This window comes from Lactuca saligna, chromosome 3, assembly GCF_052625555.1.
Source record: "Lactuca saligna cultivar CGN05327 chromosome 3, ASM5262555v1, whole genome shotgun sequence".
In the NCBI taxonomy this organism is placed as follows: Eukaryota; Viridiplantae; Streptophyta; class Magnoliopsida; order Asterales; family Asteraceae; genus Lactuca; species Lactuca saligna.
This window is the reverse complement of record NC_136419.1, coordinates 27,351,244-27,364,145: the sequence shown is the minus strand read 5'-3', so window position 1 is coordinate 27,364,145 and position 12,902 is coordinate 27,351,244. Positions and strand designations below refer to the sequence as shown.

General features: G+C 35.6%; 1 protein-coding gene and 1 long non-coding RNA gene across 3 annotated transcripts; both read right to left on the bottom strand.

Annotated features, from left to right (window-relative positions):
- Positions 1–3,423: 3,423 nt before the first annotated feature.
- On the bottom strand, positions 3,424–11,777 carry LOC145034881 (uncharacterized). Of its 2 annotated transcripts, none has more exons than XR_013678259.1 (4): positions 11,670–11,777; positions 10,688–10,772; positions 10,215–10,599; positions 3,424–3,682 (listed from the first exon to the last, which is right to left on the bottom strand). It is a non-coding gene; the product is annotated as an uncharacterized LOC145034881 (long non-coding RNA). The 2 variants fall into 2 exon arrangements; XR_013678258.1 differs by having other exon boundaries at positions 10,688–10,769.
- Positions 4,210–6,294, bottom strand: LOC145034880 (uncharacterized). The gene is made up of 2 exons (XM_078983438.1): positions 5,637–6,294; positions 4,210–5,528 (listed from the first exon to the last, which is right to left on the bottom strand). The coding sequence occupies exons 1-2, from the start codon at positions 6,073–6,075 to the stop codon at positions 4,393–4,395; spliced, it is 1,575 nt and encodes a 524-aa protein (XP_078839564.1). The 5' UTR covers positions 6,076–6,294; the 3' UTR covers positions 4,210–4,392.
- Positions 11,778–12,902: the final 1,125 nt, after the last annotated feature.

Below are 12,902 nucleotides of genomic sequence, written 5' to 3'. Positions count from 1 at the left end.
TAATTTTTTTGACACGGTCATAAATAATTTTTGGGAAAAATCATAAAAAAAATAGTTATATATATATATATATATATATATATATATATATATATATATATATATATATTTATATATATTTCATTAACTAAAAGGAAATATTAATTTTGTTTAGGTAATTAAAATCATTATCCCTAGATTGTAGGAAATCATTAATTAATATTTATATAAAGTTACTAATATACTCTTATAAAATAATTGGTCCAGAACTGATCTCGCGTTCTTAACCTTTTAAGTGTTCTCATTTGATATATATATATATATATATATATATATATATATATATATATATATATACACACATACATACTAGACTAAATTACACATTGGTACCCTCTACAATACATAAAGTACTAGTCTAATATTCCTCTTCAATTATTAGGAGTGCGTTTTAGATCGAAGAATCACCATGCGAAATTGATAGTTGGCGCTAATTAGGTCTCCACCGGTTGCCCCTGACGTTTTGACGTGGGTTTTACTGGACTAACCGAATAGATGTGGCCCAATATAAATAATACCTATAACATGCTTTGAAAAACTGATGCCCTACTAGAATTTGATGCCCTGGGTCGTAGCGTAGCTCGCCCTGGGCTTGGGTCAGCCCTGGGAGGAGGGAGATAATGTTCTTGAGTGTTGTTTCCATCTAGAGGACATTAAAGAAGAAAGTTTAAAAGCTTTCTTCCCCATTCTGTTGGCACAGTTTGTGTTAGAATAACTTGTGGGTGTGTGATCATGTTTGGGACCGAACCCACAATTTTTGGCTTTTGACCCTTATCACAAGCCACAAATTCCATTTCTCTAATGCCCCATAGAGAGGCCATTTTTCATGCTACACAACAAAGAGTCAACGTTATACTTGTCCTTTCACCTTCAATATATGATATTTGGGTGTTTCTCGTGTTAAATGTATTCACCCATGAAATATGGTTTTCTAGAGTAGGGGTAAAGGTAAAGGAGAATTAGGAGCATGGAATCATGTCTCATCCGTTGTCCTTATTGATCATTTACATTTTTTAAATGGAATATATATACCCTACATACTAATGATTAGGGTTGGCAAATATGTACCATAGAGAACCAACCAACATGTTACCAACCGAACCAATTAAATTGGTAGCCAAGTTGTTTGGTAGCCAATATGTTTGATTGGTAATACCATGCCAATTAAGTAGTCTTGCTACGGTAACAATATGAAATTTTGAATACCACGGTTGTACCATACCAACCAACATATATATATATATATATATATATATATATATATATATATATATATATATATATATATATATATATACATCAATTCATAAATACAAAGAAATATGAGTTCTCATATCTTCATGTTTTAATTAGAATAACAACTAACAAGTCTTAGAATTACTAAACTAACACACTGACCGAAAAATTTCTTGATACTTATTGTTTGATGTGCACGAGATCGGTAATACATACACTAAAACTTAAAAATGAATACTAACTTCTCATTTCTTTTTACTTGTACTGTTACCATTTGTTTCCTCTATCAACTTGCTAGGGGTGAACCTATTTTAATCGTTTTAGTGGTTTCCAAAAAAGAAAATACTACCAGAAGCGAGTAAAGCAACGGTCAAATGTTCACAAATTCAACTTATATTAATGTATAATACATATTAGTTAAAAACTTTGGTATATACCAAATACCAATATATACCAACCAAAATTGTTGGTAGCCAAATTAATTGGTACCAAATACATTTGGTACGGTACTGATAGCAAAAATATTATACCAACTATAGTTTGTACGGTACCCGATTTGGAGAAAAAAAACCGTACCAATTCCACCCCCACTAATGATTTTAAGTGTGAAACAAAAAGTACGGATGAAATGAAACTCAATCGGAAGGAGTTCAAGTTAACATTACTTGAAACCAAGAATTTTCTGAGTCTCAAATGTTGAGAATTTTATGTTCGAGTGAAAACCTATATTTGTTGCAAACGTCCTTTTACTTGTACCCATGACCTCCATTCACGGCTCACATACTGGATTTTGGTGAAATAAACTAGGTGATGCCAATAAAAATACAATCCAAAAATAGGTGTTCTTTCTTAGCTATGCGAGTCATGGTGCTGGTTTTACACCAAAGTCGTGGTGGTAGTCACAATTCTAGATAAATATATCTAACGACCTTCTATGTAAATGAAAACTCTTATTATTCATGCATGTGGTATTTTCCCCATGAGTGACGCATATTAATATCACGAACAAGTGAATATAGACTTGTTAATGATCTTTATCTTTAATTATTTTTACTTATCTTTACATACTATGTAAAGGAGCGGACCTACACCGGTGTCAATGTGCGTAGCTACCCAACAAAAATAATAACCACCGCTATATCTTGTAAATTTCGCTAATAAATTTGCAAATTGTCCCCTCAAAATTTATCAAATATAGAAATAAAGTCTTTAAACTTACTTTAGATTTAGTGGGTCAAAACATAATATCATATTTATTTTGCTGAATGTGAAATGATTTAAGAACATTTTACTACGTTTTTTTTTAATTTGCTTTTCCAAGTTTCATGTTCAACTCATGAAATGAGAGTAATGCAACATCTCACAAACTTTGTCTTTGTTCGCGTCCTTAATGTAATTGTTCTTCTATAAAATCTGCACCCAAGTTTTCTTTATAATTATACTGCCTTTTGATTTTATTGTATGTGTTATTTAATAACTATATATATATATATATATATATATATATATATATATATATATATATATATATATATATATATATATATATATATATATATATATATTCTTAAATCAAAAACCAACTGTTTAATATTGAATCGAGAAAGCAAACAACAGACAAATAGGTTACACAATTACTTATATAAAAAATAACACCAATCATTCTCCATTTAGTAACAATTTTCAAAACAAATAAACTACACTTGTAATGAAGTAATTTGCATGAAAATGCAATTAATATGTAGCTTAACACATTTCGAAGATATAACGTTCAATACAAATCTTGATATTTAATCTTACATATGTTTTTAAAAAAAATATTTGACCATTTTAGATTAGCAACCTAGAGAAACCAAAAACTAGAATAAAAACATGCAATTATGGATCCTAGTTACATTAGTTGGCATAAAAAGAGCATATAAGGGAATAATGTCAAACTTGAGCTTGGTTTTTGTACTTTCAGTTTATATATAGTTTTTATTCTAAACATATTGTTCATTTTATATTGTAAAAAAATCCCAAAGGCATGAGGGATACGTAGATGATGGGTCGTAATCAATGAATGTGAAGCATGTTGAGGAGAATATAACACCAATGATCAATGTATAATTTATAAGCTTCACTAACAGTTAATATGTAATAGGAGTATATGTGCATAATGAACGGTTATTGCTAAAAATGTTTATGATTTCTATAATTCTATTGAATTGTTAAATTTACTCATCATGGATATAAATAAACGGGATTTTTTACAAGCTTTTTATATTGAAACTTCGAGTTTTGCTTGGTTTTGGTGGTGGTGGAGATGATCTTGTTCTTAGCTTTCTTGGACTTCTGTAAACTATGATCTCTTTCTCCCAAGCTTGAATTAGTTTCCTCGATCTTTCAGTGGATGAGTAACCATCGTCTAATTGTACATAACAAATTAGCCATTGGTTTTAAACATCATTATTCATCAAAATACATAATTTTGAACAAATAATGGATACGTAAACATAAAACTGAAGTCATACTTCACAACTTCTTCCAATGTTTATTATTTTTTACATCGATTATTTGTTTGTTTAACACTGGTATAAATATAATTAGCTCGTAGTGAAACAAAACAAAACAAAAATAAATAAATTAATTAATTAAGCATTAAACTAAACTAGTTTATTACCTGAAGTGGCATGAAGTAATAATAGAAAGACAGACACCAGAATTACCAGGTGTGGAGGAAACTTAGCCATCTTCAATTCATCTTCGATTTCATTTTAGGTTTCTTTAAATAGTTGGGCAGGTTGACTTTTTTTATATATAATGATTGCCATTCTGTTGCAACACTGCTGTTACCAATAGTTGACTTTTATAAATTATGATCTTATTATACTACAACTTTTAAACAACAGATTTATTGGTTATAGATATAAAATTTAACAATGATGTGATTAATAGAGAAAAATTAAAGCAGGATGCTATCTAAACAAAATATATGAAAGTGTACATGGCTATTTCTTGCATTTATCCCTAACACAAACCAGAATCACGTTTAGGTCCCAAGTGAAGTAAAAAAAAAAAAAAAATCTCTTCCTAATTACAGTGTTAGCCTATGTATTTACCAGCTTAATCTTTTCATCAACGTGTATAAGATTGTCTATGAGTAAGCAAAAAACCAGCATTAGCAACCAATTCACGCAACTCAGAATAATTACAAGCAAAAGACTTATTTGCCCCTTGTAGAGTTGTGAGAAGTCTTGCTTGTTCAAATGGCTCAATGTTTCCATCATACATGGCAAGGTGACAAAGAAGGACTAAAGCATGATACTGTGTTTTCTCACTTTCACTCCCCCTTAACAATCTCATAAGTGGTTGGACTCCTTCAAACTCAAATATAGTCTTCGAGTGTTCTGAATGTAGAAAGTTATCTGGACATGTGAACTTCCCAAGCGCAATCACTGATTCCATTCCGACATCCGGATTCCGATTACTGAGTTGTTTGACCAAAGGACCAATCACCTGAGTTTGTCTAGCAGGGAAAGTCCTAGCCAGATGACCGATTGTCTTAATGGCTGGAATCTTGATTACAGGGTTATCTGATTGATTAATCAGTTTAAGAAGTTGATCCACTATTGGAGAATTATTATTACTCTTGAAGGCTGATCTTCTAAGATCAGGATTGTACTCAGCTGAAGCTGTGATTTCCATTATAGCCATCAAACAATTGATCTGAAGTTCTCCTTTTTCTTTCTCAATAAGATTAGCTAAGCAAAGTAGCCCTTTAGCTTCTGTTATTTTCCTACAGTTTGTGACACTGCCTTTTGCAAGCATCCATAGTGCTCCAGAACAGTTAGTCTTGAACTCGAGTATCAACTGTGGTGTCACGTTTTTGCTTCTTTTCTTCGTTTGATTGTTAAAATCAAATGACAATAATGTAACAAGTGTTCCGATCAGATTTTCTCTTGCAAAACCCTCTTGTGAAAACGTATCATGTTCTGCCATTGTTGCTATCAGTTTCGCAATCTCAATTTGAACCCCTATTCGGGAATTTCGGAAAGCGTGTACTATAATCGGGACGCCATGTTCGTTGAAAATTAACCTAGCCCTGTTTTGATTATCAGCTAAGCTAAAAAGTGCCATGGCGCCTGCAATTTGGGCGTCAGGAGATGATTCCTCTTTTAAAAGCTTTAGCAATGGCGAAATGCCACCTTCTTCTACTATGATATCCTTGTTTCGATTACTATCTTGGGCTAATGAAGCTAATTCATGTGCAACTTCAATTTTCAGATTTAATGAACAAAGATGAAGTGAAGCTATATTAGACCAAACCCAAGCCAAAATCGGATCGTTACTAGCAATTGGAGGTAAAGATAGAACAATACCTTCCCCACCGCGATCAAATATACCGAGCAACCACTTCATGTCGCCGATTGACATGTCGAGAAGGTTGAATAGCTTCCGGAAATCCGCAATACCAACAAAGGTAACGAAGCGGCGGAAGATACTACGATGGCGGCATCTCCGGACTAAGGTTAGCGTACTGTTTAGGTTTATGGCAATGTCGGAAAAGATGCGGCGTACTGGAGATTCGTAGAAGGAAGGAGTGGAGTTGGCAAATCGAACGATTGACCGGAGCATCTCAGACAGCTGATGAACCTTTTTACCGGCGTCGCTGCAATCGAGTTTGTGTGATTTGGACTCATTGACGGCACGAAGGATTCGATCAGATAATATGATCGGAGACGATAAGATTTCTTCGATGGGAGGTTGTGGCTGTTGTAGGTATTCCAGTGCATTCGGTTGGAAGATGAATCGATCCATTGGGGTTTTGCAGATATTGGATTAGGGAATAAAGAAAAAGGAAAAGTACATTCTGATAAGATTTTGGGAAGTTATTGACCAAGAATCTGGAGATTTTGGAGGTCCTGGCAATTTGGTGGGGATGTTAGTTTTTGCGTGTATATCAGAAAGTCGCGTGAGCAAGGAAAAATAACCAACGTGCTTCACTTAACTTCTCTTTTGCCTTTGCCCATTTGACGCAAAATACAAATATTTCAATATATCTATATCTATAAGAGTAAATTACATCTTTGGTCCTGCATGTTTGACATTTATAACACGTTTGACCTTCAGTTCAAAAGTTTCACTGGTTGCACTCTTCGCATCTAATTCATAGTTTGGTTGCACTCTTGGTCCTTCATCTTAACTTGTAGTTAAGATGGGATAGTCAAGACCCCTCATGTATCATACACATATGGATATTTTAGTCTTTCCATCCTTTTCTCCTTTGTTTACATTTCATGCACTCAACTTGTGCTTCAACTTTTGAAACTGAAAAGCACACTCTCTTTCTCCTTTTACAATCGAAAGCATATTCAGGATCGAGAATTGGTTTTGTACGTTCTTTACCCTTTGAAGACGGATAATTGTGTAAACACATAACAAAATCAAATATGAAAGTATACCATGGACTGATCTTTAAACCTCTACTTCACCTTTTTGGAACTGTCATTCGATTGATAATCATCTGTCTCTTTATTGCTCGGCATGAATTATTTATTCTTTTAGGGTCTTTTTATGGTATGATTGCACCCTTACATATAATTTTTTTTTATCTTTTGACTGAAAAGTTAGTGGAGATATCAACTAAGAGATAAAAGAGATGGGTGGTTAATTTGCGAAGATTGAAGAATGTAGCAGATATCCCTCCCATTCACACTTGAACCTTCTGGAACTCCGTTGTCCGTACCTGAGCCTGATCCTCCATCACAAATAGTCATCATACTGAATCTGAAATACCACCTACAAGTAACTTGATATTCTTGTGACACTTTTGTGACCTAAGTATGTATTGTGTTTTTGGTACTATGATCCCATACTACCTTCCACACATATCTATAAATGTTCCAAGGATTGTTCCAAGACTCCCAAGTCACTTTTCACCACTCCACTAAACTACTATCATACACACATATTTTCGGCCATATGCATAACACTATACATCTTATACATAAACTACTATCATACACATATGTCTAGTCACATGCATAACACTATACTTCCTAGAGTCTCTCTAGGAATCTTCCCTCCCCACTTTCCCGTAAGTCGAACAAAGTCTCCACTAACATCACTAAAATACATCATGAATGCACAACCATACATAATCAAGATTGAAATAAACATTCGAATAAGTGTCTCTACCCTAAAACCACAACCAAGAGTTGTCAGGCTATCTAATTTAAACTACATATGACCCCTAGGGTATCCACTCTACGATCGGCCAATATTATCATTACCTTATCCAATCATGACACCTAATAGTATGATACAATCAACAAGTAAAACCATACTAGCCTAGCATACCATGACACCAAGTGTCCTACAACTACATATATAACAAGCATTATCCTAGTCATGTAACACCAGTGTTCCTAGGTATTTCCATTTATGGCTTAATGTATTAAAAATTTTCAATTTCGGTCCTTACACGGGGCATAGATTGCAACTACGCATGGTGTAGCTAAGAGAGTTGGACACATACATTTACATGCAGTACAGGGCATACTACGTACGTAGGGCGTAGAGCCGCTGAGCTCAAACCACCTTTTTTTTAGGGATAAGACCTTATTTAAAGGCCTTATAACCCTTGATGTCACTTTTACCATCAACCTCCACTCCCTCCTTTTATCATTTTGAAACCCTATGAAACAATCCAAAAATCATAACAAATTTGAACTTTTCAAAACAACCTATTTTTCCCATATAGTGTTTATAAAACTAATGTTTCAAAAGTATTATTCAAAATTAGAGTATTCCCAAGACCAATAACATAAAATTTGAAGGATGTACACGATCACACCTTTGCTTTTCTCGGTCAACTGAAGTACCTGAAACTATAACCAACACTGTAAGCACGAAGCATAGTGAGTTCCCCCAAAGTATCACCACATACACATAACAAACAACAACATGCATACAAAGCCTTCAACCTGACTAGACTGCCACTCCAGCCTACAAACTATCTAGGCCGCTCATAGAACCTTCAGCATGACTGGACCGCCTCACCGGGCCTTCGGCCTATCTGGACCATTCTCCAGGCCTTCGGCCTGATTGGTCCACCTTATAGGCCTTCAGTCTATTTGGTCCTTTGGGTCTCTTGGCCTTCAGTCTCCACTGGTCCACCTCAACCCAAACACACGTGACATGTCGACATATACATAACAAATAAACATATAACCAGTTAGCAGACAACATACATATCAACATATCACTACAACATAGCAACATCCTATATATACGAGGATACATGTCTAACATGTCACTACAAAATAACAACATCCCATATACCAAGATATAAATCTAATAGATCATTACAACATAGAAACATACGGTAAACCATGATAGCAATCTAATGGGCCAACCTTGGTTCCTTCGACCTATAAGTACAGTGAGGAAAACTCATCTCACAGTCTGAACGATAGTTGATGAGGTCCCAACTCCAATTCTCAGCTTTAACCATCACCTATCCAACCAAATGACTAGTTCCCAACATAATCCAAAATACCTAGAATATCCTTAAGTCAAACTTGTTCAACCCTGGTCAAGTTCAAAGTCAACAGTCAACATTTCCATTACTTGACACTCACGTCGTGACCAGGCCTTGGTCACGTCATGACAACGTTCTCAATCCGATTCCAACTCGACTCAGTCCAACCTATTCAACTCAGTTAAAGAATTCACATGCTAACCGTAACACTCCTTTTATTATGTAAATAAATAGATAAAGATTAATAAATGAATTCTGGCCTTAAAATCCATAATATTTAGTTGGCGTTGATTTTGGGTGCCAAAAGTTATTATTTGGATTATTCGTGGGTTAAAGTATAAATTTGAGGCTTATTTTGTAAATATTTATGAAGGTAGGGGTCCGTGGTAATTATTGGGACTTAATTTGGAAGAAAAAAGAGGGGAAGGCTGAATATGTCATAATTGAGAGTTGGGGGTTAAAAAGGTAAATTTAGGATTAGTTTTGTGAAGGAATTCAAGGGGAAGGGTTTAAATGGTAATTTGTAGACTTATTTTGAAATGATTTCTGGATGGAGGGACTAATCTTGACATTATGGCACTCAGTTACTAGGACATGGGTATATAGTGGTTTCTACCTTAACGATAATGGAATCAATCATCTGTCACCCCCTTATGCCTCCATCTCTCCAGCTGCCGCCCCTTATCACCCCTCACCCCTAATCGTCGTTGTCAACCACATCGTCGCCGAATACTATTGTTGCACCGTTGACGTCGAAGTCGGAAGCCACCGAGTAAAGATTTATTGTCGTGGTTTCTGCTGTGGTCAGCAACGGACACAACCGCCCCTCGGTCACGAACACTATCATTTTCCCCTTCGCTTTCGTTCAGGCCGTTGCTAGCCATCGCCACCACCACTCAAACAAATTTTTGCTGCTCCGGTCATCATCCATCATCGCCTGTTGTCGGGAGGAAAGCTGGGAGTGCACGTGTGCAGTGGGTTCTCGTGCTTCACGTATGTGTGTGTATCGCTGCTGCAATCATGATTTAGGTGTGTGTTTTTGGACAACTATACAAAGAACAACTTAATGGATTAAGCTATCAATTTGTTAAACCCTAAGCTTATACTTTCCAAGAGGCTTCTTGTGTCCCTAATGGTCCATAAAAATCCTTGCTTTAATGACATGCATGTCCAATGCATATCATTTTCTTAACTAGGTCAAAAATGGCATAGATGGCGTTAAGGTCCATGCATGAGCTCAAAGTTACATAACTCTTCAGATCTAGAACATCTAACCCTCTTGGGGCTACAAGGATCAATAAAGTTGGAAACTTTATTGAATCCGCCCACTCAAAATACCAATAATATGGAGACAAGCCAATAAAACTTAGATCTAAAGATAGTTATCCAACAAGATCTAAAAAAGAGGACTTACAAAGGTCCAGAAGGTGAACTTAAAGGTGGGCGGAGTTGCTTCCTTGATTATTGCACTAGGGTCCTCTTCTGTTTCCTTCCAAATGCACCAAAACACCAAAATATGCTCAAGAATGGAAGATATGGGTTTAAGGTTTGTTTACAGCCTTTTGAAGTTGATGGAGGTTGAGGGTAAATGAAACCCTAACTATCACTTCCTTTAAATAAGGCCTTAAGCCCAAAAATTTAAGGTTTTCCCATAATCAGTCCCCATGTCGTGGCACATACATTGTCATGTTGTGGCGGCTAAAAGAGATGTGTGTTTCATGTAGCCTTGCCACGCTGTGGTGATTCCTCCACCATGTCGTGGCCATCCAAAAACTTATAATTTACTTTAAGATTCATACCTGAAAATCCGGATGTTACATTATAAATAATCTAGGCATATATTCATGTTAATAAATTCATATATGCTTTAAATTTATGCAACCCTACAGTTGGATCCAAATAATGGTATCACCGGTTTCGGCTGTGACAATGATACACTCATGTCCGCATTCCACTACTGTTAGCTTTCCTGCTAAGGTAATATAATAAAAAATTATTTTTCATAGTTGTAATTTCTTATGACGAATTAAAAATAAAATGGGTGATTACATTGCATAATCATGTTTGGGTGGTCTATAGGAATGAAATGAATTCTCATAGGAATTTTATATTAGATCTAAATGTAAATTATAGTTTTAGTTATAATTGTAGAGCTTATTAAAATTTAGTTTTATAAAATTGTTTTGAATTTAGGATTTTACCTGAAGTTACCTATCCAAACCCATCACAAGCTTGTTTTAATTATAATTGTAGAGTTTATTAAAATTTGGTTTTATAAAATTGCTTTGAATTTAGGTTTTTACCTGAAGTTACCTATCCTAACCCATCACAAGTTTGTCTAGTTGACCCTTCAGACAAATGTGGTTAGTTTTTTCTTTTATATGTGTTTTCTTTATGATTTAAAATCAGGTAAATTGAAGGAAATAGCAATGTACTTTACTTTTTTAACCGATATAAGAAATCTACTTTATTTTTTCACCAACAATAGGAATTTACTATGAATTCCTTACCCATTATAGTGATTTACTTCAATTTTTTTTTTACCTATAATAGTAATACGCAAATTGTATATATAATTTCTTTTGCCTACATGTTGTTAACGGACTAGTAAATGAATATGTGTATGACACCCTTCTCAATGATGGTGTAAAGTATGACCATACTTGGATATACGATAAAATTCATCATAAAATCAATAAATTTTGTAGTGTTTACTCCCTCTAAGAAGTTCGTGTTAGTGCATATTGTATTCGTGTATATCTTAGCCCAATATTAGTTCTATTATAAACGACCCAACAGCCCTGTACATAATCTATATATTTCCTTGTATTGTATGTTTTCGGCATGGAATGAGAATCAATTTGATTACCATCTAATAATATGGTATCGGAGATATTCTCCTAAAATTTCTCCTTTCTTCTTCTATCCTTCCCAAAGCCGTGGTCTTCCTCTTCAAATCTAAATCTTGCTTCTCCTTCTGTTATCATCATCATGTCTGAACCTGCAGCACAAATACACAAAGTTTTTTGTGTTAATAACATCATATATCATATTCCTCTTACCCTTGATCTTGAAAGGCTAAATTATGATGTTTGGCGTGAACTATTCACAACTCACTGTGAAGCATACAATGCTCCCGACCATATTGATGACACGTATGATGATCCCACTCCAAAGCCCACTGATCATAACTGGAAGAAAGTTGATTCGGTTGTTAAAGGATGGATTTACTCAACCCTTTCCCAAAATACCCTTAATATGATTCTGAAACGAGCATCCTATGCTAGACAAGTTTGTATTATCATCGAACGTCTCTTTCGCGACAATAAAGATTTGAGAGCAATCCAAATTGACATCGAGCTTCAAAATCTCTCCATGGGTGATCTTAGTGTCACTGCCTACTTCACAAAAATCAAGTCTATTGCCGACCTACTGGAGAATCTCGACCCTCAAGCAAAGGTTCCTGATAAAAATCTTGTCATTTATGCCCTTAATGGGTTATCTTCCCGCTTTGATAATGTCGTTGGCATCATCCGTCATCGTATCCCATTCCCATCCTTTGAAGATACCCGCTCAATTTTATTGTCTGAAGAACAACGGATTCTCCTTCATCCACCCCTTCAATCCTCCGCTCATAGTGAACACTCATCTTCCCCATCGCTGCTGCACATTACCACCGACAGCAGCCGCCGTCAGGACCGCCGCCAAGACCACCGGACCTCCCAAAACCGACGACGCCAACAAGGGTCTAACTCCAATGGACCCTCAAATCCACCACAACAGTACTGTTGGGTATACATCCCGCCGCCAGGTTCTTCTCAAATCCCTTGGACTCAACAACATCACCCCAACAATACTCCTTATTGGGCTGCCAACTCACGGCAATAGGCTCCAGGCCTTCTTGGCCCACTTCCTTCATGACCTCACCTACCTGTTGCACAAGCCCATCTAGCTGCCACTTCCTCTGCACCATCCCAACACATAAATGCTCCAATAACACCACCGTGGGCCTGGTTTGGGACTGAACAACAGCCCACAACCCTTCCACAATTATTTAGCTCCATGTCACTTCAAGAGTCGGGCGAATGGGTTATGGGCACGG